We start from the raw sequence: 26,104 nt of genomic DNA on the forward strand, positions 1-26,104 counted from the left end.
GTGAATAAAACTGAATTGAAATGAATTGAACTGACTGCTGAGTGCCTATGTCGTAGATCGGTGTAAGGAGCTGCTGGTTAGGTTGTCACTCAGACTTCAGCTGCCATTACTTAATAGAAAAGGATTCTATTCTATAGAAATTGTGCAAAATACTCTACAGGAATTGTATGAGATCACCGGCAACCACAAGGCAAAAAACACTGTGTGGTGCTTTATTCTAGCTGGTTACTCAAACAGAAGGGTTCTACCTACTTCACCACCTGAGACACCCTGGACACTGACAGCAGCAATGAAGACCTTTAACGAAATCATTTTGACTGTGTTTCCTTGCCTTTCCTACCCAGTTACTCTTGGTTGATTAAAAAAAATGTCCTCATTATTTTATTGATGATCTATTCGTGAGCCACTAACTCTGGCACTTTATATCTGCCACCGTGCGTGACCACGGCAATGGGAGAATTGTTTGCATGTGGGAGCAATGTCTGGAGATCCCAAATGCAGATGAGTTGCAGAGGAGATGTCTACAAAAAAAAAATTAGAAAAAGAAGGACAATTTCTTTGTTTGATCATCATGGGAAGTGTGAGATCACAGGCAGATAAAATGGACAACCTTGGAGCCCTGAAACTAACAGCTCTCTACTCAGCTTTAGGACAGAAAGACAGAGACTGCAGACAGAGTCATCAGTAAAGGAGGAGCGATAACAGTGCTTGCTAACAACATATGGTGTAATCCTGGACATGTCACTGAGAAGACGAGTCTCTGCCCCTCAAATATTGACTGTAAGTTTCTATCTATGTTGTCTACCGAGAGCTCACCTGTGTTACCTGCCGACACTGCATGCACTCATCAGCTAGGTTGTTGCCCAGCTCCAAAAAAAAAGACCCCAATCCATTCATGGTAACCTATCACACCTCTCTCTGCTACACTTCACTGTGCCTGCAGGCTTCTTCACACAATTATCTCAGTCACACTTCTTCTCCATTTTGCTTGTTTCTTGCACTGTGGATTTGACTAGCATTTGTTTATAGCTGGAAGCCAACTTTGTAATTTATATATTCATCTTTTGTTTAAGAGGAAATATTCGAAATACTGTTTTCGGACATGAACAGCATCCCTCAAGTCCCTCGTGTAAATATCTTCAAATATAAAGCCGGATGGTTTGCCACCTCCTCGTCTAAAGCTTCAGGTTGCAGCAGTAATGCTTCCCTTCTCCTAGGATGTGCTGTGCGTGTTGACCGTTAGCAGTCAGTCTAATTTTCGTACTGAAATTGGATCAAATTGCAGATGCAATTTAGATAATAGGCACACTTTTCAATACAGGATGCAAATGTAAAGACTGATAACTAAGATAATGTATTCAGATGACGTGTCCAGATACAGATAGCAGTGGAAAAATGAGTTATTGTGTCTCTAAAAATCTCAGTGCTAACACTGTGCAGAAAGAGCCAACATGCATATTTTGATCTACCCTGATCTGTGGGAATGTATCAGAAAGAGCAAAATCATTTAAAAAGGAAAAAACGCTTTGAGTGGACTTCAGCTGGAACAATCGACCCCCCACACTCAGCCTTACGATCTACACAAAAAGCACGCCTAAAGCAAAACACAGGGGTCATACAAATGGATCAAACATGCACCTTTGCATAAACAAGACACAGAGCAGGGAGCACATTCAGTGAGACCGGCGTTATCAGCCAAGCAAGTGCGGGAGAATATTGTACATCAGTTTACAAAAAAAAAAAAAAAAAAAAAAAAGGACCAGCACAATGACTTTCAGAACATATTTACACTTTGCTTGAATATCTTGTAAGATAAAGTCCCTGCCAATTGAACCCCATGTCCAGATCCTGGTGTGTTTTGCAGTAGATAGAAAGTTAATAAGCAGCACTTTCTCTTACTTCCTCTCGCAAAATTGGTCCATGAAGTAAGCTCTGCATAAAAAGCAATATCGGGGCAGCTCAGTCGAGAAGTTGTCATGCAAAAAAAAAAGAAGAAGTTATCACAAGTTAATTTCCCAGTTGGACATCCGTGTTTCAAGCGTAAGTCAGCATAGATTTCACTGAGTGGACTGTGTATAGATGAATCAGCCCTGCAGCTTCGGCCACCGTGGAAGTTGCTGTGATCAGTTTGGCCTCTGCCCACAGTAGATATAACACAGTGAAATGCGTCCAACACCAAAGTGACACAATGAAATGTAAATAAGTCCACCTAAAAAGTCTGCCTGCTGGCATTGCTACTAATCACTTTTATTGGTTGTATAGCAGGATTATATTTAGGCCTATAGTTTGGCATGTGTCAAACTTGCTGCTGTAATGGAACTCACTTCCAGAAAGTGTTATCTGTAAACCAAAGTCTCATTTCAGAGATGATGACAAAGCTGCATTTATTGAGTTCAAATTCAATTATTAGTGACAAAAGTGAGCATTTCATGCATGCCTTCTCTACACCAGAAAGTTTGTATCATCATTGTCAGGTCTGAGGGGTGTTTGATCAAGGCAGGTGTTCTTTTTTTTTCTTCTTAATCTGTGGGATATGAAGTGAACAGCGGGAGCCATTAGGACAGGGGTTGAAGGCTAAAAAAGTTTGTGAAGAATGCCAACATTAACCCTCAGGGAACTGCGACGGGCTGAAGTAAAGGGAATTTCTGGCTTAAAACCATCCAGCAGCTCTGCTTCAGCAGTGGGGCCAGGACGGGTGGAAAGGGCTTTGTAGCAAGACACTGTATGCTAGTCGTGATGTTACATAGATGCTGTGGCCGGATCGTAGTGCTCTGGCGGGGACAGCGTCACACCACTGAGCCTTTGGAGGTGGAGAGGTGGATGGAGTGGATGCGGGTGGCCAGAGTTTTCTCCAGGTCATGAAGGATGTCGGAGCAGATGCCGGGGCTGGATGCGGGGCTCTCAGCGGGAGGAGGTTCGTACAGAAGCTGCTTGAAGCTGTCAAGTTCAATCAGCAGCACCATGTTCTTCAGGAAGTAGCCCTCGATAAAAGCTGTAAGCTCCGAGGCACCAAGGAACTACATGGAAAAATCAAAATCAACAGACAGTCAGAGATTTTCTTTAATAACACTATCCAGGTTTTTGTTGTTGTTTATGATTCGAATTTTGAATGAATGTGAATGAGAAAAGGTGAATGGAAAGTGTAAATATCAAATAACTTCTGCTAATGTGCAAAAAGTTAACTTTTTTTGCTTGAGGTTGTTTTTTTGCCGGATGATGCGTCTTAAAGGGGAACTCCGGGGCATTTGAAGCGCAATCCCATTGCTAGAGGTTGTCAAATACTGACAGTAGGACACAGACTGGTGCAAATCGGCACTCCCTGTGCAGCGATTGCGCTGTTTGCGTAGCCTGTCATGCTAGCCAAATACATGGTGGCCAATGGGCAAATTCTAAACCTTCCACGTAAAACAACAACTTGCACACTGCAGAAACGTCACACCACTTTGTAAACCATTCGACAATAAAGTCACAAGCCTTACCATCAAAACCATATGCATGGTTCTTACATTACTGGCATGGGGACGTTACAAAACAACTTTATAAACAGCATGTCACTTACCGGTTGTCGGTATGCTTGCGCATGTGAAAGCCCAAAACAGTCAATGGACGATACTCCCATATACAAAGCAATTATCTTCTCTAGAAAAACTGCGTTCAAGTATTTAAAACATTACAACAATACATGCCCAGTAATATTGTTGTAAAGTGGTGTGACGTTTCTGCAGTGTGCAAGTTGTTGTTTTACGTGGAAGGTTTAGCACTTGCCCATTGGCCACCACGTATTTGGCTAGCATGACAGGCTGCGCAAACAGCGCAATCGCCGCACAGGGAGCGCCGATTTGCACCAGTCTGTGTCCTACTGTCAGTATTTGACAACCTCTAGCAATGGGATTGCGCTTCAAATGCCCCGGAGTTCCCCTTTAAGTGAGATGGAAAAACTTTTGCGACTGACATTTGACCTGGCAAAACGACTTGGTTAAAAACAATGTGACTCACCAGCTGTTTCTGCTCTGTGTCAGCACGCACTCATGTGACTGACGGGCATTTTCCCAGATAGGACTTGATATTCCAGTTATTAACAGGAGATGAAAGTAATTCCTATAAAGGGCTCATGTTGATGCCCACTACAGTTGTTTTTTTCCATCTCAAGGTTTGTTTTTGGTTAAGACAACTACTTCTTCAACTGAATTACAACCACAAGCACCAAGTCCACACTGCCACTGGCTGGTAACACTTTCCAGCTTCATTTTTACACTTCCAATTAGTCAATAGGAGTGTGTTTGATTCACATTTCTTTCATTTTCGCAGCTTTTCAAAAGAACACCTCAGATTTGCTTCGCAAGTGAATGGAAACCCAACATTTCAAGGCAATTCAAGAAAGGTTGAGACGCTGTATTAAATGTAAATAAAATCAGAATGCAATGACTTGCAAATCTCATCACCAATATTTAAATCACAATAGAACATAAACAGATTGTCAAATGTTGAATGTGAGACATTTGACTATTTCATGGGAAAATATCGCTGAATTGGATGGCAACAAAAGGCTGAATATATGCTGAATACTGAATATATTCTATAGTTTTATATAGAAAGTGGTATTAAAAAAACAGCCAGAGAAACGTTGCAACTAATAACGTTGATTTGTAATGGGTCTGTAACATGATTTTGTATAAAAAAGCACTTTAGAGTCTCTCAGAGGTAAAGTTGGGCAGAGGTCGGGCAGTCCTTTTCCAGGTCTTGAAGGTAATCTGTAATCCAGCCTCTTATCAGCACTCAATGCAATGGTCTGCATCTCTGATGGTGCATTAGTGCCTGTAGAACTGGAAACTTGCACCATCAGTGCTGAAAGGTATATACAAGTTTCAGAGCAACCTATGCTCCCATCCAGACAACTTTTTCAAGGAGGGCCTTTGCTATTTCAGCAAGACAATGCTAAATACCGCATCTATTACGACAGCACAGCTTCGTAATAGAAGATTTTTGGGTGTTGGACTGATCATGAAAAGCAAATTATGACAAAGAAAACTCATGGATGTTGAGCAGCTGGAATCCTACACCAGACAAGAATGGGACAACATTCCTCTCCCGAAGATCCAGCAGCTGATCTCAGTTCCCAGAAGTTTACAGACTGTTGATAAAAGAAGGGGATGCTACACAGTGGTAAACATCGCCCTGTCCCAACTTTTGAGTCATGTTGTTGCCATCATATTCAAGATGAACGTTTTCCACGAATAGTAAAACGTCTCACTTTCAACATTTGAAAACATTGGTTTATGAGATTTTAATTGAAATTTTACATAATGTCCCAACTTTTTTAGGAATCAGTGTTGTACATAAACAATTTCGTTACAATTTCGCCTCTGACCAACTTTTTACAAATAACAGACTGAAAGGAGGTATGCGTCGGCACCTTGGCGTGTTTGTAAAGGTCCACGCAGGTTTCGGTGGTGATGTTCTTGGAGCAGATGATCTCACAGTGTCTCTGAAGGGCCTCTAGTTGGAAGAACTTGGCTGCGGACAGGAGCTGCAGGGAACAGTACAGCCACACAGAATGAGGCACAGTGCATGGGATTACAAATGCTAATACTCACGCTGTCGCACAGCAGGCTTTGGCAGCGCTACATATCTCTTACCTCCATTACTTCAGTGTTGCGTATGTGCAGGGACTCGGTGCCTCCACAGTACAGATACTGCATGACCAGCTGTAACACAGAACAGTACAGGCTTCAGTCGAGCGTGGAAGGAGAGAAGGAGAAGGGTTGAATTGGGGTTTCTTCCTTTTTCAAACCCTCCTTGAAACATTTTTCCTTTGTGACCAATTTTAAATTAGCACCACAGTGTACACCTGGCATTAACGTGCATCTCCACCCACATATAAAGTGACCACTTGTGGTAAGATGTCACCAAGTCTATATGCAAATAATCACAAAGCATACATCAATCGCAGTCAGCCGTAGACAATAAACAAGACACCAGTAGACTACTAATGTTTTGTAAAACATGAACGATACTACATTCTCACATTCACATGTTTCAGATCTGCTGGACTCGCACTAAGAGTTGTATTCTATATATGAGAAAGAAGCGAAGGTAGTATTAAGGGACAAATTTGTGGTGTTGCAAATCTCAGTGTCAGCATAACTCTGCAGACTAAAGACACAAAAATTGAAGGTCTGTTGTTTTCATTCTTATATGGTTAAATATGGCTGAAGAACTTCCAGTTTTAAAAAAAAAACAAAAAACCTTTATTGCCTGTAACAGATCCACGATCTGCGTGCACCTTGTAATACTCAACATATACACCCAATTGCTCTGTTGTTCCAAGTTCTGCCTCAGCATGTTACATTAAACTCCATTTTGAGGAGCAGAAACACGCACAGTTTGGCTTTAAACTTTCAGAACAAGAATTCAAAGGCCGCCCAGCAAGACATTTAAAGTCATGTGTTTTGTGTCTCCAAATCATTTGTGTTTTTTTAAGGGGGCAGGAGTCGTAATCCTGTAACACCGGAAAAGGACATTTTAATGTAGTGTGTTATTACGGTGTCTGTTTTAATACAATTCATGGTTGGTTACCTTCTCTCAATCACAAAGATTTCAGCTAAAACTAAGAGATGCTGCAAAGTAAAGTTACTTTAAAACATCCCTGATTGACAGCTCCTACCTTCAAATAATTGAAGGTAAATTTTAAACTGTTAAGTGAGACCACAGAGACTTTTGCTGACAATTTGCTCTGTGGCACAGAGGTATTACATTTGTTATTTGTTGTTCTGAGTTTCTACATTAGAAATAAGAAAAATAAATAAGAAATACTTCAACAATCAAAGATAATGAGAGCAGTTCTTGTTTTTGCCGAGAATTGAACCTTGTGATAAAGAGAAACACGACACTGTAAACGTCTTACGTGGAAAATGTTGTACTTGACATGGCTGATCTCAATACAGGTGTTTTCTGCTGCTGGTCTGTTCTGGAGCAGGGACTTGAACCTGGACGATGCACAACAGATCAAATAAGGGTATGAATTATTTTCGTAGCTGTTCTGCATGCTGCTCTGTGGATGAATAAAACAAACACACGTCTTCATAAAAAAACATAGTTTTCCAATACCTGGCTGAAGCTGTAAATAGCAAAACCTTGTGTGCATAAAATGGTTTCCCCTCCACCAGGAAGGTGACGTCAGACATCTCCTTGTTGTTCAGGAAGTGGGGGTCTGAGAAAAACAGACAATGAAAATGACATGTCCTACCCGAGTAAAGTCAACTTGCGAAACAGAAAACAGCAGAAGCTGGGCTAATGTGGTCATTTATTACACCGAGGTTGGTTCAAGGCTCAGCTGTCTGTGCCAAATCATCAGAACACAACAATTTCTAAACAACAGTTTCAAGTTGATTTTCAGTCCTTTAAGCTGCCCCTTAAAGTGCATCCCCAACAGCCCTGATAATGTAACTAGTTTTTAAATGCATAAAAAAATCAAAAGGCACCATTTGTGACGTTGTTCTCAGCCTCTTATGAAAGAAACAGCAGGTGGTGCTGCAGCCCACTGACTACATGTTTCTCTGTTATCCCATGTAACAGCAGCTGCTTAGATAAATCACATCATTAAAGGCTTGTGGAGACAAATATCTTTAAGAGAGTATGTATGAAGACCTTGGAGAGACTCCTTGTTCGTCACATGAGATTGCAGGTTGCTGAGGATCTTGACCCCCTCCAGTTTGCCTACCAGAAACACATAGGAGTGGAGGACGCGATTCTGTACACTTTGCATCGGGCATATGCTTATCTGGATGTGCCTGGTTCATATGTGAGAATCCTGTTCTTTGACTTCTCCAGTGCCTTCAACACCATACGGCCTCCCATACTGAAAGACAAGCTGCTTGGTATGGGTGTGGCCCCCTCCCTGACATCATGGATTATTGACTATTTGTCTGCCAGACCCCAGTATGTCAGGATGGGGAAATGTGTTTCTGGAACACTGGAATGCAGTACGGGGGCTCCGCAGGGTACTGTTTTGGCTCCTTTTCTTTTCATCAGACTTCAGGTACGGCTGTTGTGGCATGTGTGCGCGGTGGACAGGAGAAGGAGTACAGGGACCTTGTTTGCTCCTGAACACCACCAAGACCGAAGAGCTGGTGGTGGACTTCGGGAGATCTAAAACTCCATACCAGTCAGTCTGCATTGATGGAGGGGAGTTAGAGACTGTCCAGACCTGCAAATATCTGGGGGTGGTGCTGGATAATAAACTGGAGTGGTCTGCCAACATAGAAGCAGTGCACAGGAGGGGCCAGAGCCGTCTCTTTTTCCTGAGACGGCTCAGGTCCTTCAATGTCTGCAGTGATATGATGTGCATGTTTTATCACACTATCATTGAGAGTGCACTGTTCTATGCTGCTGTCTGCTGGGGGAGTTGCACTACAGACAGAAACTGTAGGCGCCTGGACAAACTGGTGAAAAAGGCTGGTTCTGTTGTAGGCAGAAGGCTGGACCCTCTCAGTACTTTGGTGGAGAAATGGATGAGGAGGAAATTGTATTCTGTTTTGGAGAATAATCTTCTCCACAACATCCTGACAGGACAGAGGAGCAGCTGCAGTGAGAGGCTCATCTCTCTGCTCTGCAGCACTGAGAGGTTCTGGAGGTCCTTAGTTCCCACAGCCATAAGGCTTTTTAACAGTGACTGCTGAGTTCTTCTCAAATGTATTTATTTAGTCATTTATTATTATTAGTAGTAGTATTTTTATTAGTATTATTATTGTTGTTGTTGTTTTTAATATACAATCAATGTAAATATTTATGATTTTTTTGAGCTACTTGACTAATTTGAATTTCCCCCATTGGGGGATGAATAAAGTATTTTTCTATAAGTTTCATAAAAGTTAACTCTGTGACAGAGTTCCATATTCTAAGATTTGTAAAGCCTAACATGTGTGTTTGTTGAAACTAACTTCACATCTTCACTGTTTGGGGTAGTGTACAGACTATAAAAATAATGTCAACCTTTTTATATTATTCAAAATCAAACACGTACTGGCACAATCTGGGCTTGCACATTTGTTGATGAGCAAAACCCGGTTTTATGTGTAAAGTGGGCTATGCAAAATGTCCAACAACAGGAGTAACCCCAGAGACAAATCTGACAAAAACATGGAAAATAAAGTGCAGAAAACTCCTTGTTCGTTTGTGAAAAAGGGAAAGAGAACATTAAGTTTTAAAAAAGGTAAAAAAAAATCATTATTGATAGCATGTGAAACAAAACAAAAAAACATCCAACAATGCTTCAATATCTCAAAATACAATAAAAGAGAAAATTCAATGCAAATGGGACTATAATTCAATCATCAGATATTTAATCAGAATTAATCTGAAATAGAAGGCTGAAACATCCTCCAAATGAGAAGTCAGACCATTCTCCCTTTGGCAAAACTGTTATGATAAATGGTGGTGGACTCAATCCAGACATGCCCATGAGAGACAGATGGATAGTGAAATAAATACAAAGTTCTTTATTAAATCAAACCAAACTAAGAGTGCTGCCAAGCAGATAATGCAGAAACAAAGAACCGCTACACAACCTAACAAACATAAGACTGAACACAAGGAAGAAACAAATGGACAATGACATGAGCTATAAATACTGGGAGGGTTGATGAATAGAGTGACAACAGGTGAGCAATTAACGGGAAACAGGTGTGAATGGAGGCCTATGGACAAGACCAAGACAACTGAGGACAGAGAAAATGGATGGAAGTTAACTAGCTTAAACTAAACCAAAGACTAAAAGTAATGAGTGACAAGTCTCTTTAAGCCCCCCTTCCAAAAGGTTCAGCCTGGTTTTGAGGGGCGCACAAGAATTCCAAAGCTTTGGTGCTGCGCTCACAGCTGCTCCGTTCACTGTTGCTGCAGAGATGAAATGTTTTTACTGGCTAATGTGGAGTGGGGTCAGTAAGTGGTCCTCCACTGTGGCCCAGGACACGTTTGCGCTCAGACTGTTAAACAGATGAAGTTAAATGTGTAATGAGCGATCGGAACTGAATGAGTGTGAGTGCATTCACGCGATGGGATTGGATCACCCAGGTGCACGTGTCAGAACCCCGTCGGAACAGCATCTAAAACTTCTACATGATACACACTTTCATACCAACTGAAAGTGTAAAAAAAAAAGCAAGCGAATCTATGATGGATGAGCAGCAGGGACGGTATGAAGCAGAAGTTTTTTGTTTTTTTTTCTGATTTAATGCAAAATGTGTGTTAAATGATTTGATGAATAAACTAATTCAAAGTACCTAATTTTAGTTAATTTGAGTTTGATCTTGTTACAGCATGACGTGTTTGCAACAAGTCTGCAACAATACAAACTCTCGCAGCAGGCAAGAGAAAAGGCTCAAGACTTTTGCAAGTCAAATAAAGATTTTATTGCACCTTGTAAGGTATAATTTATAGGAAAATGAATCTAATGCAGTCACTTTTTGAGACCTGAATGCAGTATTCCTTAGAAGAAGCATTCACCATCCTTTACTCTTTCATAAGTTTCATTCATTTTCTTACTAGCTTGAGTAATGAGACTCATAAAAGGCGATGTTTTGTAATTGGAGAAAAGCTCTGACAACAGATCTGATGATAGCATTTTGAAGCACATACAAGGATTTCACAGGTTGTGCAGTCATACACACTGAAGGGTGTAAACTTGAAGGGTAATGTAACAAAGCCCGACTCAAAAGTGACATCTGACCTAAGAACAACCCTTCCCTTAATAATACAAGAGTCTATGCTTCATTAAGAAAGGAAATGTATAGCAGCCGCTGTCTTACCCAAGCGCGAGGACTGTTTCTTCTTGATCTCTGTCAGTTTAGGGATGGGGAAGGGCCCATAGCACTGTGTGAAAATGACTGACAGCTGCTGGCTTATCACCTCATTCTGCAAACAAACAGAGACCCCAGTCAGGACCGAAACTTTACACTTCTTAAATTTTTGTGGCCTTTGCTTCTACAGATTTTTTTTTGGAACAAATTATTATGCTAATGTATGATAATGTGGTTTGGGTCGTTGCTAAACATATGCAAATACGAGTGTTAATGTCACCCTAGAAGATGAGCAGAGGGCAGTTGAATTCCCAAATAACCAGCCTTACTTTGTCTGGTGTCTGAAAGAAAGAAAGTCATGAAAGAAAGCTCCAGTGACCTTGCTGGACCGAAGTATCTGGAACATGAGAGGCAGGCCGTGGGTGATCAGCTCCTCCGTGTACTCCTCCTCTTGAATGCAGCTGAAATCTTTGAGCAGGCCCTGGATCAGAGGCCTGCGGTTCTGGATGAAGCAGGTGCGCAGGGACTCGAGCCAGGTGTGCAGCGTCCAGGGAACGCCTGGGAACAACACCACACAGACAGTGAATACACACTTGCGGGGTGGAATCAAGGGCAACAGAACCGACCATGTTTCCATCACTTTGTGGAGTTAGTGTGAGCTGAAGGGCGATTGCGTGAGTGTTGGATAAGTGGAAAGTCAGCGGAACCAGTGGGAAAGAAAAAGTCAGCTTGTGAATGTAATTAAGGATGTCTTTCAAAAATGGTTGTAATGTTTTGCAAGTGATTGATGAAATAAGCATAAATCACAGCATGTCAGAGTACGTTTTGTGAATCAGGGGCTCTGCTGAAATCATTTCCATAATTCAAATATTGACTTGAGTGAGCTTTGAAAACTATAGGATTTGCTGCTTGTTTTTGAGACAAATAATTAATTAAAAACCGGATGGGAGTTTTCACAATTTTTTTGACATTTTGCAGAAAAAAATACATCAGATGACATCAAATCTGGATTCTTGGGGTTGAACAGTCTGACAAAATAATCTTGTCACAAGATTGATTTGCTACAATGTATGGATGCAGCGGTCAAATCACCAAATCTTTCTTGTGCTGAGTTGTTGTTTTGTCAGTTTCCAAGTTTTACTGTGGTGCTTGACGAGTTGTGAAATAAACGTTGATATTCTCTTTATTTCTGCATAAATCCGATGAGAGAAAATTCTTACACTCATTTATTAATGGAGAAAAATATTTCAATATCATGAAGCTGGGAGTGACAAGTTTAGCTGCAATGTTCACAGACTTTTGCTACCAGTGGACATGTAATATTGCATCATTTCCCTCAATAAATAAATGACTAAGTACAAGATCTAAGGATCCAAGGATCACAAACCGCCAAACACCACTGTAGATCCTCAACTTTTAGACCAACACAGACAAGAAGAGGGGAGACGGGGGGAAAACAGTTGTGCCAAGCAGCCCCTGACAATCTGACAAAGTATAATGTTACATCTCATGTGTAAATGAAGAAAAAAAAAGCTTAACACTTTGGTTTGGATTCTGATTAAACAAATTAGGTTTAATGTGATAATTAGAGAGCTTCAGACTGATGTCGGGCAGATTATTTCTTACTTATAGCGGAAGCGCCTCGAGCATTTTGCAGTCATTGTGCAAACCAAGCCAGCTTTATGGCAGCAGTTTCAGAACCAATAAAACCTACTTCCAAAGCTATTAGATTGTGAGATGTGAGAAAAAGCTTTGGAACATTGTCAATGGACTTGCTTATGATGTTGCTTTGCTGTCCAAAATCAGTGAATCTTGTGCTGAATGAGCTCTGCTGTGTTGTGTATGACTGCCACATTTACAACATGAACACAGCTTGAAGACAGTGTCATCATCATGTTCACACCTTTGACCCAAGCTATTATCGCCTGAGATATAAAAGTCCTACTTCTCCTACTGCTTTATGGGTAGATGAGTAGCTGTGAGAGCAGGGCATGCGTTTGGGACTGGACAGGACAGGACAGGACAGGCACAGCATGAGCACATCTGCAGGACAGCTGGAGGCACCACAGAGCGAAGCATGTGTGCCACTCAAGCATGTATTAGTAAATCTGACCTAAGCTGCGGATGTCTATGGTGATGTCCACATGGCCATGCTCTGCGCTATGGTACATGGCCTCTCTCAGGGCCCTCAGCCTGGCCTTTCCTGTTCGCAGGGTCCCTCCACAGTTGGCCTGAGGAGCCAACCTCTTCTCCCCTGGATCCGAACCCTCGGCCAGGATCTCCTCCAGGGACAGCACATCCCCCTTTTCCTTCTCTGAGTGGGACAGGAGCTTTCGAAATACATTCCTGGATGGAAACAGTTGGAAGAGATTGAGAGAAAGCAGAGTGATAAGAGAGTGACGGAGCAGACAGTAAAATCCCAGTCTCAATCAGTTCTCAATCAGAACAACATAACTGGGTTGAATTCAAAGACAATTACAAAATGAAAACAAACATTTTAGAAAAAGAAAATGTCAGAAAACAAAAAGAGAAAAAAAAGAAGAAAACACAAGATTATAAAGAATGCTAAAACAAGACAGAAAATGCAATATTTCAAGAAACAAATAACAAATCTAAAACAACATCATTGAGAGCTAGTTCCAAGTTCAGCTCACACAGAATAAAACTGAACACATTCAAGTTCACTTTTTGAAATTCTGAACTAAGTTTGCAGTCCAAAAAGTTTGCTGTATTGCTGTACAGTATATACCTAGGATATTTCATGTTTTGTCTCATCAACTTAATTTCATCTGCTTATATTCATTCATTTGTGCATTTCAGACCTGCATCACATTCAATTCAGCTTTATTTATATAGCACTTCAAACACTAGTGTAACCCAAAGCGCTTTAAACAGGAAAACACAACCCCAGAATTCAAGCGCTGAAAAAAAGTTGGGACCAAGAGAGTTTAGGGCTAGAAAAGATAATAGAATAAAAATAATGATTCTATTTCACCCAGGTGATGTCAACAGGTGATTGTAATCCTTATTTGTACAAAAGTAGTATCAACAAAAAGATGAGTCTTTGAGAAGCAGCAGATGATATTCCGGTTATGAACAAATGTGTGACAAAATCAATACAAATCTTGAAGATGGTCTTCCTCAAAGAAAGATTGTATGGAATTTGTACATTCGTCCCTTTACAGTGCAAAATATCATATATAACCTTTTGAGTTATCTGAAGGAATTTCAATGGACAAGGACAAGCCAGCAAGACTTCCCATTTCAAAACTAAACTCAGGACTTTCAGATACTTCGACGAGTGGTTGGCTCGCCGTTAAAAAAACATTTGGGAAAGTGAGACTGAAGATGCTGAAGGATTTGTTTTCAATGCAGATTAGTAACTGCAAATAGCTTATCTTTGTTAATTACCCGAAGTTCGCCTCCTATATAAACTTTGTCGTATGTGAGAACTTCAACAGACCAGCGCCTCACATCCAGCCATCATGCAGATTGAGCCAGCTCACCACACACTGCAGCATGATCAATACTCTGATACAACTGATTGTCTTGATAATGCTGCTGTGTTGTTGCTGCTCTTCATTACACTCCATTTCCCACTGCCCTGAATGTTAATGGACTTTAACTAACTCAGCTGCAGTGAAGCCATAAGTGCAGCCAAACAGACCACAACGCTCTTCGTGGCCTGCTGTCTGACAGGGAAAATGAGACATCTCATGTGCTGCAGGATTTTGTGAGAGGCAGATGGAGCAGAGCAGGTTGTGTAAATGGATCAATACTGTGGTAATGGATCTATCAATCGGTGGCTGGCACTTGTGCGTCTGTGTGAGAGTGCTTGTATCACCTGTGGCCGTGCGCTGCTGCCAGGCTGTATGAGTTCATGTCTCCGAGCGGGGCGGAGGAGATGCCATTTCGACACATGGTCCCAATCATTGGGTCAGCCCCTCTTTCCAAAAGCAAGCCTACCAGCTCAAAGTTACCTAACAAAGATGATAAAGAATGAATCATGGATACACTAAAATTTTGTATTTGTGGTGCTTTGATGCTGCTCGCTACTTATTTTCCATTTATTTTTACAAGGATATTGTACTCATCTGCATTTATTACAGTAAGAACTTCCAAAGTGGTGATTATAAACGACATAATAAGAACAAGATTTTAAATTCATCAGTATTTTCACAACTTTCTTAAAAAAGTTGGGATAATGTGTGATATCTAAGTCCCACGGCGTCCCACTGAATTGATTTGCAAATCATTAGCATATAAAATAGTCAACAGAGAGCACAATAAAGTCAAATTATATGTCAAAAATGAAAAATAGAGTGTCTAATCTAAAATACATGCTAATTTTGAACTTTATATCAGCAACACATTTTTAAAAAGTTACGACAGAGGCCATAAAAGACTTTGTCCTGAGGAAAGATGGGGATGGGAGGATTTACCATTCTGAGAGTCTGTGGGGACAAATTGTTCAGATGATTAAGGATCTCCATTTAGAATTACTTCATTTGCATGATACATTCAGAGAAACCAGACAGATATTTGTAACTAAGGAATAAAGGTGTTCCCACAAGCTTATAGTGTTACAGAAAGAAAGGCAACACAGTAGGAAAACATGCACGTTATTACATCGTGTTTTTCACACAGTCTCTCTTCTGTGAAACTGTGTTGCAGAAGTCAGGACCTCTTCTCGATCCAAAGTGTTGGTACATGGAGGTAAAACTACTTTTTTGATTTAGAAGACCACAGTGCTTCTTTATTCTAACCAAAAAACTGTTATTCCACACTGAATGTAAACTTTTTAACAAGAGCTAAGACAAAATAGCACATTACTCCTGTTTCAGCCTCATTGCACTGACTCTCAGTATGTTTTAGATATAATTTTAAGATCTTATTATTGACCTTTAAAACCCTGGCCTTTCACCTTATCATTTATTGGACCTTTTAGTACATATGAGCCGGTATAGACTGAGATCCTCTGGCAGAGGACTTTTACTTGTCCCAGAGACATAGTTTAAGTACCTCCAGAGTTAATAGAACATTTGAGGTCAAAGCCCCTATATCCTGGAACAATCTAACAGAAGAAATCAGGTCAGAAGAGTCAGTGTCTTCCTTTCAGCCTCTTCTTAAAAAATACTTTCATTGGAGAGTTGTTCCCGAATTTAATTGATTTCTCTTTTTCTCTTTTCATTGACTGTTTTATCTCCTGATTGAGTTTCCTCAAGGTAAATACTTCCTTGCCTTCTTTCAAATGGCTGTTTCATAAAGATCTATCTTCACACTTAAGCCTCTGAGACAAAGAGGGGTGCAAATCAAGTGACCATGGCAGTGAAATCTGCTCTGCCAAGGATGAAACGGGAGTGTGTGGAATAGATATTTGAACACCAACAGTACACCAAACACAAGATCTTCTTGAAATAGTGAAGATGCTGCTCCATTTTTGATAAATTGGATAATAACCTACCACATAAAAATTTGTGGTACTTTTTTTAGCTTTTATACCCCAGTAGGCTATGATTATTGTGACAGCATAATAAAACAGAATTGTCGAACAGAAGCTTGAAGCTGCATAAATGTAGGCCTATTCTTGTGCATTGGAAGTGAAGTAATTAGCTGTGGGACTGTGGTCTTTATTTCATCTGCATTATTTATTATGTAATGAGTCAGATGTTACTTGTGTTAATTTTCTGTGGCTATCAGGTTTAATCAGTTGTTACCATGGCAACGTGACTGCCTACACCTTTTTCAAGGTCACTGTCAATTTCCCTCCTGTGTTTTAGCTTGTTTTCAGGATTAATTAAATGTTAACTTCATGAGGATTTTATGCAAATAAAAAGTCAATCAAAAAAAGTTATGTTTGACATTTTGAGGAATGCATTTTTTTTTTTTTTTTTGATTGTGATAGGTGTTAATAGATTGATATCTGTAAGTTTCATATACAGCTGGAGCTAACAGTTAGCTTAGCATAAAGACTGGACATGGACGGAAACTGTTAGCATGGTTATCTCAAGCTAGCCGCGCCTCCCTAAGTTAATTTTGGTAGAAATTAAGAGATGATCTGTAAGGCATTTTTTTTTCACAGAGCCAACTTTGCTGTTTCCAGTGTTTACCCTAAGCTAAGCTAAGCTAAGCTAAGCTAAGCTAAGGTAAGCTAACTGGCTGCTGGAATTACCTTCAAATTGAGCAATAAGTTGGTGTCAGTTCAGTGTTCCTGTTTCCTGTCCTTTCCTCAATTATTGTACTTAAGTACAAATTTGTGTAGGCTACTGTATTACAAAATAATAAAAAGAAATTTGCATTGTGTTGAGTATGAAGGAGGGAGGAAAACTGTTTATTTGCTGGTGTAAAAAAGTGTTAAAAGTGTAAAAAGTGCGTACAATCTTCCTGTTCACTTCCATAACAATCTGCTGAGCTGATGCTTTGAGAGAAATTCAGCACTTTTTTAAAGGGAACTTTAACATCATGCTCAGTCCACCTTAGAAAATTTCTATTTTAAAAGTTAAATGTGTTGAAAAGGATTCAATTTAATATACAAGTTTATCGTGAGGTTTAAAGAAAGGTATGATGATATTTTTGTGACATGGTATAAAGGTAAACAATGATTTAATTGGGGTTATCGAGAATACATTTATGCAAATTCGCTTTACCCAGCAGTCTTCAATTCTCGCTCTTACGGATATTTATTGACACCCTTTTTACTCACGTCACAGTTTAAGATTTCTTTTTATGGTCCAATTGCACAGGCAGTGCGTGGGACGCACCTGGGAGCTCGAGCTGCACATTACCCACCCAAGCTTTTTAAAAGCACAAGTTATCTCGCCACAATGACAAAGTGATCTTTGAGTACTCTTTAGAGCATGCTATTTTGTTTTTGCTTCATGTCGTCAAGAAAATGTTTTTTTGTTTGTGAGGGCAAGTTGAGGCTTTTCAGTATCTCCAAAGACCAATCAATCTTGGATCAATGTATACAGTTTATCTTTCTTCACCAGAATTACAGAATTGTAGTACAGGATGTAAATACTTTCTCCACCATAATTTAATCCATATTTCTAGTCAATTTTGTGCCAGCTTCTTTGATATAGTATTGAACTAATAAGAAAGAGCATTTTAAAATTCACTGTATCCTTGAAGGTGATGAATCAATTCATCAGTCCCTGGTTTACTCAGTCAAGCATGCCCTCATTCTCAAGTCCTCATGCCCACAGCCATCAGCATCTACAATAACTCCTTGATTTAATTGAGTTACATCAACATTTAATTTCCCTCTGGGATAAATAAAGTATTTTTGAATTTGAATTGAATTGAATTGAATCAGTAATAAGAATACTGGTGTTAAAAATGCACATGTATGATCCAAGTCTTTGCAGTTTGCATGAGTTTACCTGCAGCAGCGGCGAGTTGAAGCGGCGTCTCTGTGTAGTTCTCTGTCCCATCCTGCAGGGCGCCCTCCACATTCGCTCTATTATCCAGCAACAACTGTGGCAGGGACGGAAGGGGAAGGAGGGGGAGAAGGAGCAGGGAAACAAACAAAACGGGAGAGTACGGAGGAGAAAAACAGGCGAGGGGGAGATGGGATGTTACATTCAGGCTTGGCAAGAGGAGAAGCCTCAACTGCTGGAAACCTAAATCACCTCAGTTAGAGAACTCTGAATACTAAACACACTCATAGCTTCATTTCCTCATTAGATTCTGTCGAGCTGAGGGGGAAGAGTTTCTTTTCTTATTACCAAAACTCTGACTGGGATGATGCAGATTAAAAATTGAAAAAAATCCCGAAGGCAACAGTGCACATCAGGCTTCCAGTCAGCTCATACTGTTAACTATTGCAACAAAACACATTATATATTAAAAATGAAGAGACATTAGGCATCCCCGAGGCTGTGTATCAGGCTGGCTGCTCCGTTTAGCTCGGCTCAGGAAGTTTCTCACTACTTCTGCTGCGGTTAGAGTGAAAACCAGAGGGGGGAGTCACATCTTCACATCTTAAGAGCATACATAGATAAAAACAGTTCACCAAGTCCTCTCCTCTTAGTAATCACTGCACAGATAGGACCAAGAAGGAGAAATAAAAAAGACATTTGGCATCATTATCATGATGCACATAGCAATCATCATCATTCTTATCCTCAGTTTGATACAAAGGTGAGGGCAAGGGCCAGAGGTTAATGGTTACAGGTCATAAACGTCACTACCTGCACGACAGGGACGTGTCCGTGTAACACGGCGAAAGTGAGTGGCGTCCCCTGGCGCGTTTCAGGATAAACTGAGGGGTGCTTGTTTACTGTGCTTGGCACCTGGGAAGTCATAGGTGAAGTTCAGGGAGAGAGATACACAGCCATTAACATTCAGAGCTCAGGGCGGGAGGGAGGAAAGCAGTATGCAGAAAGAGAGGTGTAAGCAAAGGAGGGCAAGATGGCAGAGGGAGATTTTCCTCTTGAGTTTTACAGAAAAATCTTGAGCAGTGCGAGTCTCATCTCCTCACTCTAAATGAGAAACCAGTTACTCTATCTGCCTGGACAGGGCTTTCTGGTGGTACGCTGTCGTTACTGTCTGGCTCCACCTTTTCATGGGGTCTCATTTCAAAAGCGAATGAAACCAGAGAGAAAACGCAACACTGACTACAGTCACCGACAACACTGGTAGCGCTGACTCATAAACAAAGCAGCAACAGAGGGAAATAAAACAGTCTGATGTTGTTCTCTGGTTCTTAAATCTGCTTTATGACTGAGTGACTTCAAGAAAAAAAATTCTGAACGATCCCCGGAGGACACAGACATTTAATCTAACGTCCCATTTCATTTGCGCTCCGAGGCTAAATAGCAGTGGGACTGTTGGTGATTTTGTGTTCACAAGGATGAATAATTAAATACTTATTATAATCACAGGCGGCTTCAGCAGAAACTGAGGTATTCACTGACAAAGACTGCACAGAGAGAGTTGAACAAAACTGGTTCAATCAGCGACATGCAACATAAGCGCAAATTTTTTTATCTGAAGGCTTAGTTCACCAAATTCACAAAAGACTGTTTTTCTTTACCGACTGCTCTCAGGCGTATTGATCAGTGCAGATGGATTTGATCTTGAGGTTTTGAGTTACAACATCAGTACATCAGCACAGAGCAGGTGAATCATTTAATGTTTTTCAGCTTGTTCCCTCAGGGAAGAAAGTTATAAGTTTGGTTTCTTGCTTGTTAGGAGGATTTTGCTTGAAACTTTTACAGAGGCGGCGCGTGGCCCAACATAGAGGTGATTACGTTTTGATGATGTTTTGGATCTAAATCCAGGCTTGGTTCTAGATGGTTCACAATCCACCCTTGGTGCTATTGTGAGTTTATATTGTAGTTGCAGAGGTTTACTTGAGTATACTGTACATCACCAGCTATGGAGGTAACACTTGGTTTCTTCATCTTATGCACTCAGGAGGCTTACACAGTCCATCTTATAGAGGCTCCAAAGTTGCAAAACACAACAATATTGGATAAGACACAACAAAACCAAAATCACACGCACACAAGAATTTTGAGGAATCACGAAAAAAATCCAAAATCCAGAAATTACAACAAAAGAGAAAGTGGTAAACAAAATACTTGGCCTGGGCGAGTTAACCCGTTATTATCGCGTTAACTAATTGATTATTTAACGCTGACAAATATTTTATTGCAATTAGCGATATTTATATAGATTATTTATATTATTATTGTAAAGAGCTGTTGCTCACAGGCTTTTATTTTGTAAAAGTCTGTTGCTGTCTGCTGCGGAACCAGAAAAGACAGTAATTGGTGGATCCACCAAACATGGAGAAGGGTACGGAACTTTTACTCGGTCATTTTCATTTTAAACTTCTTCCAGACAGCAGAGTCGACAGAACCAAAGTCATCTGTAAACACAGCCAAGTTGAATTGTCTTCTCACCGTAGTAGTTCCAGTCTAAAATATCACTTAAAGGCAAAAAACACAACTAATACCAGCAAGTCATTCAAGGAAACAGACAGTGGAGCGAGGCTTCTACATAAAAACTACATAAAGATGTTAAAAGTGTGTTTGCACAGCAAATGTTATGGCACTTTCATATGGCAGCACATTTAAAATAAAACTAAATGCTAAAAGCTATACACTACTTTTGAATTCATTTTTGGATTTTGCGTGCAAATGCGATTAATCGTGATTAATCAGGGAAATCATGTGATTAATTAGATTGAAAATTTTAATCGTTGCACAGCCCTACAAAAAACACCAACATAGAAAACGCTACAACCTCTCACAAAACACAACCTTAAGCACACACAAAAAAGTACGATGTAAAACAAAACACACAAATTGAACCCAAATCACATTCCCACAGCTCTCACTCTCTTCATTAATACGGAGTCTCAGCTTATGTGCCATCGTACAAGTCAAACGTCTGCTCACATTGTCGGCGTACGATGACATCGTTCGGCTGTGACATCTGCTACATGACAACACGCTGCTGCAGCAAATTAGTTCTTTTATAGGGAGGAGCAGGAGTGGAGGATGGTGTTAATGCCGCTCACTGTCACACAGGAGATAACAGGGTCGAGCCGCAGCCAACATGATGTGTTCAACAGTCCTTTCAATTTTCTACTTCACTTTCACACACCGATGTTAGACAAAGAGAGGCGGCTGATGCTCGTGTTTTGATAGGGTTAGGATTACCTCAGCATGTGTGGAGTTTTGGTGTTTTTGAGGGGATCAAAAAAAAGTGGCTTCCACCCCCTTCCAGCCCCTCATGCTGTGCACAGCCGATCTAGCTAAACCAAGATATTTTCTTTTAAAGGAGTTGTTGCTTTGAGGAGAAAAACAAACATTCCCATTATATTGGTGCAACAGCTGAAACCACGAACAGAAAACTGTCTGCATGCATGTTTTCTTTCTTTTTTTTTCAGAAATTTGGTAAAATAAGCCTTCAAACATTTATTTTTCAATAAACTCCAAAATGGTTTTGACAGATCCTCCTTTGTTTTTGAGTCAATACTGCGCTAATCGCAGCCACTAAACCAATAGAGCAATCACAACATTTAACAATGAGGTAGAGGAGAAATGATGAGCACTTAGGCAAAAGCAGGAAATCAAAATAGAAGAGCCTCAATTTGACTTTATTATTTTCACATAAACACGTGCTGGAAAGTTCATGCACAGTCTGTGGTAGCAAGTTACGCAAAGTGCACCAGCTTGTACAGCAGAAATGCATTAGTGATGTGCTATAAAGCAAACCAGTGTTGGATATCTGCAGAGCAAAACGCAATGAAGTGGCTGCCGAAGCTGAGAGACTATAAATGGATTTTTATTCTGTATCAGTGTAAAGACAAACCATCATTTATTGCTTATCAGTGCACTTCATGTAATGAGCTGCCGGGAGAAGAGGGAGCATGCCGAGAGCAGGTGAGATAGTGTCAATGGAGAAGGTGGGAAAGAGCAACACAAAGTGGGTTCATAGTTTTCACTGGCACAAAGAAAAAAAAAGTGAGTGAACACATTAAAGTGGAACAAAAGTGTGAGATCATTGTGGCACTGCCGTGTTTGACGCTCAACACTGACCTCGCTGTTGATGTCGGCACCTGCGTCAAGCAGCATCTGGACCATGGCCTCATCACCGCGGACACAGGCGTACATGAGAGGGGTCATGCCCTGCAAAAGGGGGAGGAAAGAGGGGGAGGACGCATGAAAAGCCAGTTTGCTGCCCGAAGCTTATTTATAAAATTTCTACTAAAATTGAAGGTGTCTTAGGGGTCTAGTGCGTAATAGCGGTTTGCTACAAAGGCTGAGCAAGCAAGTGCAAACTGCTATCTGCTAGTCACCCCGGGATAACACACAAACTTCAATTCTAAGGAACACAAACAAGTTTTTAGGCAATCAATTATAGCTGGTGTGGGATTTCAGTCTGCTTTGTTGTCTACATGACAGCTTTTATAGGGCACCTCCCAGTAACTCCTCCAGTTAGATGAAACTTATAACCCAGAGTGAGAGCTCAACTTATACTGTATCTCTGCGTACCACCATCTGCTGATTGTTATTTTAAAAAAAACAGAAAAGAAAAGAAAACAATAGCACTTCACTGCAAACGAGGCAGCAAGTTCCTTCCATTTATCAGACCTGCTGGGGTGTTTTGAACAAGGGTCTATAAAACAGACCTCAATCATAAGTCTGATCTGGACCATTACGTTCAACAGAGGCCTTTTTACGACTCACTCGTGACACACCGCCGCATATTGTGCCAAAGATTGAAATCCCTCTTCGGTGATTCATTCTCAAATATTTCCAAGACACCAATTTACTTAATCAGCAGATGACTAGGGAGTGATAGACCCGGATCATCAGCACCGTAAGCTCAGATGGTTTTATGGCTCCTATAATGCTTTCTGGTCTCTTGCTCGGTTTTTGCCAGTTTTACAAGAATATATAAGTCTGGATGGCCTTTTATTCAATGCAACTGCAATATCAAATCGGGTGATCATTCAGGCTGAGTTTCAAGGGACGAGAAAATGCATTCAGAATAAATCTATAAAAAGATGTTTTGTAAACATAACACAAAGCTTTACATGTGAAGGCTTTAGAGAATCTGAGAGGAAAGCTGCTCAGGGTTATCTTAATTGAACTTAACCAGCTACCGTATATATATATATATCAATATATATATATATATATATATATATATATATATATATGGACAAAGCAAATCAGACTGCCCTATTAGCTTCAAATTAGCAGCACAAGGTATATTTCCAGAGTCGGGGGAAGGTGGAAATTCCCAAATGACTTTCCCACTTGGATGCAGGAAGACTGAGATATCGACCCTACCTGCCAGTAAATGTGTTGCAGTATCGGCTTACAACACCTCTTCTTCTCCACTCTCTGGATAAACAGCAAGAACTAAGCTTCAACCTGCAGCTGTTTATATATATAAAAAAAAACATGCTTTACACTTTCTATTCATATCCCTCTTTTAAATCTCTTTTTTTTCTTGCAGGTCTGCGGTTGATGTTTATATGTGAGTTGTTTTCCTCTTCTTGATGTCTATTTTGTTTTTACCTTCGTGTTTTGCCGATATCTTTTTGATTTTATGTACAAATATTGTGTCGAACTGTTGTTTCACATGATATGAATAAAAGTGGAATTGTTGAATTTGTGCCCTTTGAAGGTTTTTCTGTCAGATCCTTTTGCACAGGATTAATAAGTGCAATGCTGCTTAATAACATTTTCTTTGGCATAGTATTTGGAGCTTTTATTGTTCTCTGTGACAAATTGTCAATGTTGCTCCCACAAAAAAAAATTAGGTTAATCAGAAAACTTTAGGTCTAATAAAAACGAGCAACAAGCTTAACACCTCTAACCGTTCAGTTCTGAATGGGCCCAAACACTGAAGTTAAGAGGCTGGTTTTTAAGGCCACTGAACTACTACAAACACATCCAAACAGGAATAATAATAATAAAAAAAAGAAATTCTAAGAGTAGAGGAGCTAAAAGGTCAAACAGGAACAAAAGGGATGGACAGACTTGAACTGACAACAAACAAGAGGAGGCACTGACGACAGGGACAAAGAGACGAAGTGAACACAGCTGAAACTAAAACAGGGAAAACATCAAATGGGAAGATGCAAAGCCAACCGACACAACCCCTGGCAGCGAACTATGGATTCCTTCAAACAAAACCGCAAAAAAGTCACAAATACCCGCTTAATTCTGAACAGAAAAATGAGTCTGCAATTAAAATGGAAAAAATAAATGAAAAAAAGAGCACTAACACAGTTCAGGTCCTGCAGTAAACGGAACGGAAACTGTTTGAACTGAAAATGCAACAAGTGATCCACTCTGAAAGTTCAGAGCAAACGATTGGAGAGGTAAAAAAAGAACATGCTTATTAATATTAACAATATTTCTTTTCTTTTTAAAGTCTCATTAGAAAATGTCTTCCACTGTCATAATTCAGTTATTCATACCACCCATGTTTACTTTTAAGAGTATATTGTGAAAATCCATGATGAGAAACAAAATTTGAAAAAAATTCCTACAGTACCAAGAAGCTCCAGAAAATGATCAGTTTGGTTTTATGGTAACTTGTGTTACTTCTTTTTCGTTTCCTCCTCATAGCAGGGTTATATTGCAATAAAAATATGTGCAGACATTGTCTGAGGAACATGTGAGGTGCGCATATTCTCACCACACATCCTTCATTTATAAATAGCATTTTGTGTGGACAAAATGGCGTACGCATGTTTTTTGTGTGTATGCATTGCTTATGTATCTGGCCCCTGAAGTCATACAGAGGGCTGGAGACCCTTCTGTGAACTGTGGGTTCAGCAGACAACACTGAGAAGAACCGGTGGCGTGTTTTTTAAGAGTGATGCACACTGCGACAAAAATTCAGATGATGCCTGTTTCCGTGCAGCGCAGACACAAACAAATCCAAACTATCACTGTTGAAAGTAATATCAGTTCATTACATTCTGAACCGAAATTGACACAGAAAGACTGTTATAAGGCAGAATTGAGCACAGTGTGTTACTGACTGGGAGAAGTCTGAGCCCAGTTTGTGTGTTTGTAAACCGAACCAGGTAATGTCTCAAATTCACTGTTTTACTCTCCACTACGGCTCTGTAGGGATTTTAAGGGTGTTTGTTAGTTTGTCTGACCTGTTCGCTCATGCTGTTTATGCCATCAGGCCCCAGCAGGTTGACGGCCTGCTTGACCAGGTCCGTTCGTCCGCAGTTGAGCATCCTGAAGCCGAGATCCTGCAGGAACTTGGCCTCCGTGGAGGCTGCATCAAGCTTCCTGGTGGCGCAGAAACAGTCCTCGGCTCTGCAGACAGAAACAGCAGATCCATTACTGTGATTAAGTGGAACTGAATCAAAGTGGATTTTGAGATCAGTGGATATCCATCTTCTCTGCATGCTGAGGGAAAATGATTGTTGCTCTACTTTTCACTACTTCAACTAAAATGAAGTGCAACTTTATAAGTATTGAGCTGCTGGATTCAAAGTCGATTCACTAATGTTTGAGTTGTCAACACTAACTTTTGTCATCTCTATTTTCTGCAGTAGCGCTTCTCCAGATGTGGCTTCTACTATGACTCATTTTTTCTCACTCTTGTTTCTAGTAACGCTTCTTAATTTATGCTGTCAGCGTCTATCGTTCCCACAGGGTCACAGAGAAATCTATTCGTGATATTTGCCTAAATCTACCTGACAATTATATCTGGCATTTGTAAAGAGATGCTAATTGGCAACACACATCTCCCCTGTTCGATTTATTACTTCTGAGCAAATATATGAAATGTGAAAACTCTCAAACTCTCAC

General features: G+C 40.3%; 1 protein-coding gene across 2 annotated transcripts in view; it reads right to left on the reverse strand.

The window, feature by feature from the left end:
- Positions 1-2,449: 2,449 nt before the first annotated feature.
- Positions 2,450-26,104, reverse strand: part of LOC142385217 (ankyrin repeat- and BTB/POZ domain-containing protein 3-A) — a 197,509-nt gene continuing 173,854 nt past the window's right edge. Inside the window, exons 5-17 of one of the 2 annotated variants that reach the window (XM_075471518.1) lie at positions 25,441-25,606; positions 22,349-22,438; positions 18,986-19,087; positions 18,176-18,269; positions 14,638-14,773; positions 12,907-13,139; positions 11,173-11,351; positions 10,803-10,908; positions 7,108-7,210; positions 6,905-6,986; positions 5,637-5,705; positions 5,414-5,527; positions 2,450-3,017 (exon numbers count right to left, since the gene is read on the reverse strand). In XM_075471518.1, coding sequence (XP_075327633.1) covers positions 2,787-3,017; positions 5,414-5,527; positions 5,637-5,705; positions 6,905-6,986; positions 7,108-7,210; positions 10,803-10,908; positions 11,173-11,351; positions 12,907-13,139; positions 14,638-14,773; positions 18,176-18,269; positions 18,986-19,087; positions 22,349-22,438; positions 25,441-25,606 — 1,705 coding nt within the window. In that variant the 3' untranslated portion in view covers positions 2,450-2,786. The remainder of the gene's footprint in view (positions 3,018-5,413; positions 5,528-5,636; positions 5,706-6,904; positions 6,987-7,107; positions 7,211-10,802; positions 10,909-11,172; positions 11,352-12,906; positions 13,140-14,637; positions 14,774-18,175; positions 18,270-18,985; positions 19,088-22,348; positions 22,439-25,440; positions 25,607-26,104) is intronic. The other variant, XM_075471519.1, reaches the window with a different exon arrangement.

Source organism: Odontesthes bonariensis, chromosome 8 (genome assembly GCF_027942865.1).
Source record: "Odontesthes bonariensis isolate fOdoBon6 chromosome 8, fOdoBon6.hap1, whole genome shotgun sequence".
In the NCBI taxonomy this organism is placed as follows: domain Eukaryota; kingdom Metazoa; phylum Chordata; class Actinopteri; order Atheriniformes; family Atherinopsidae; genus Odontesthes; species Odontesthes bonariensis.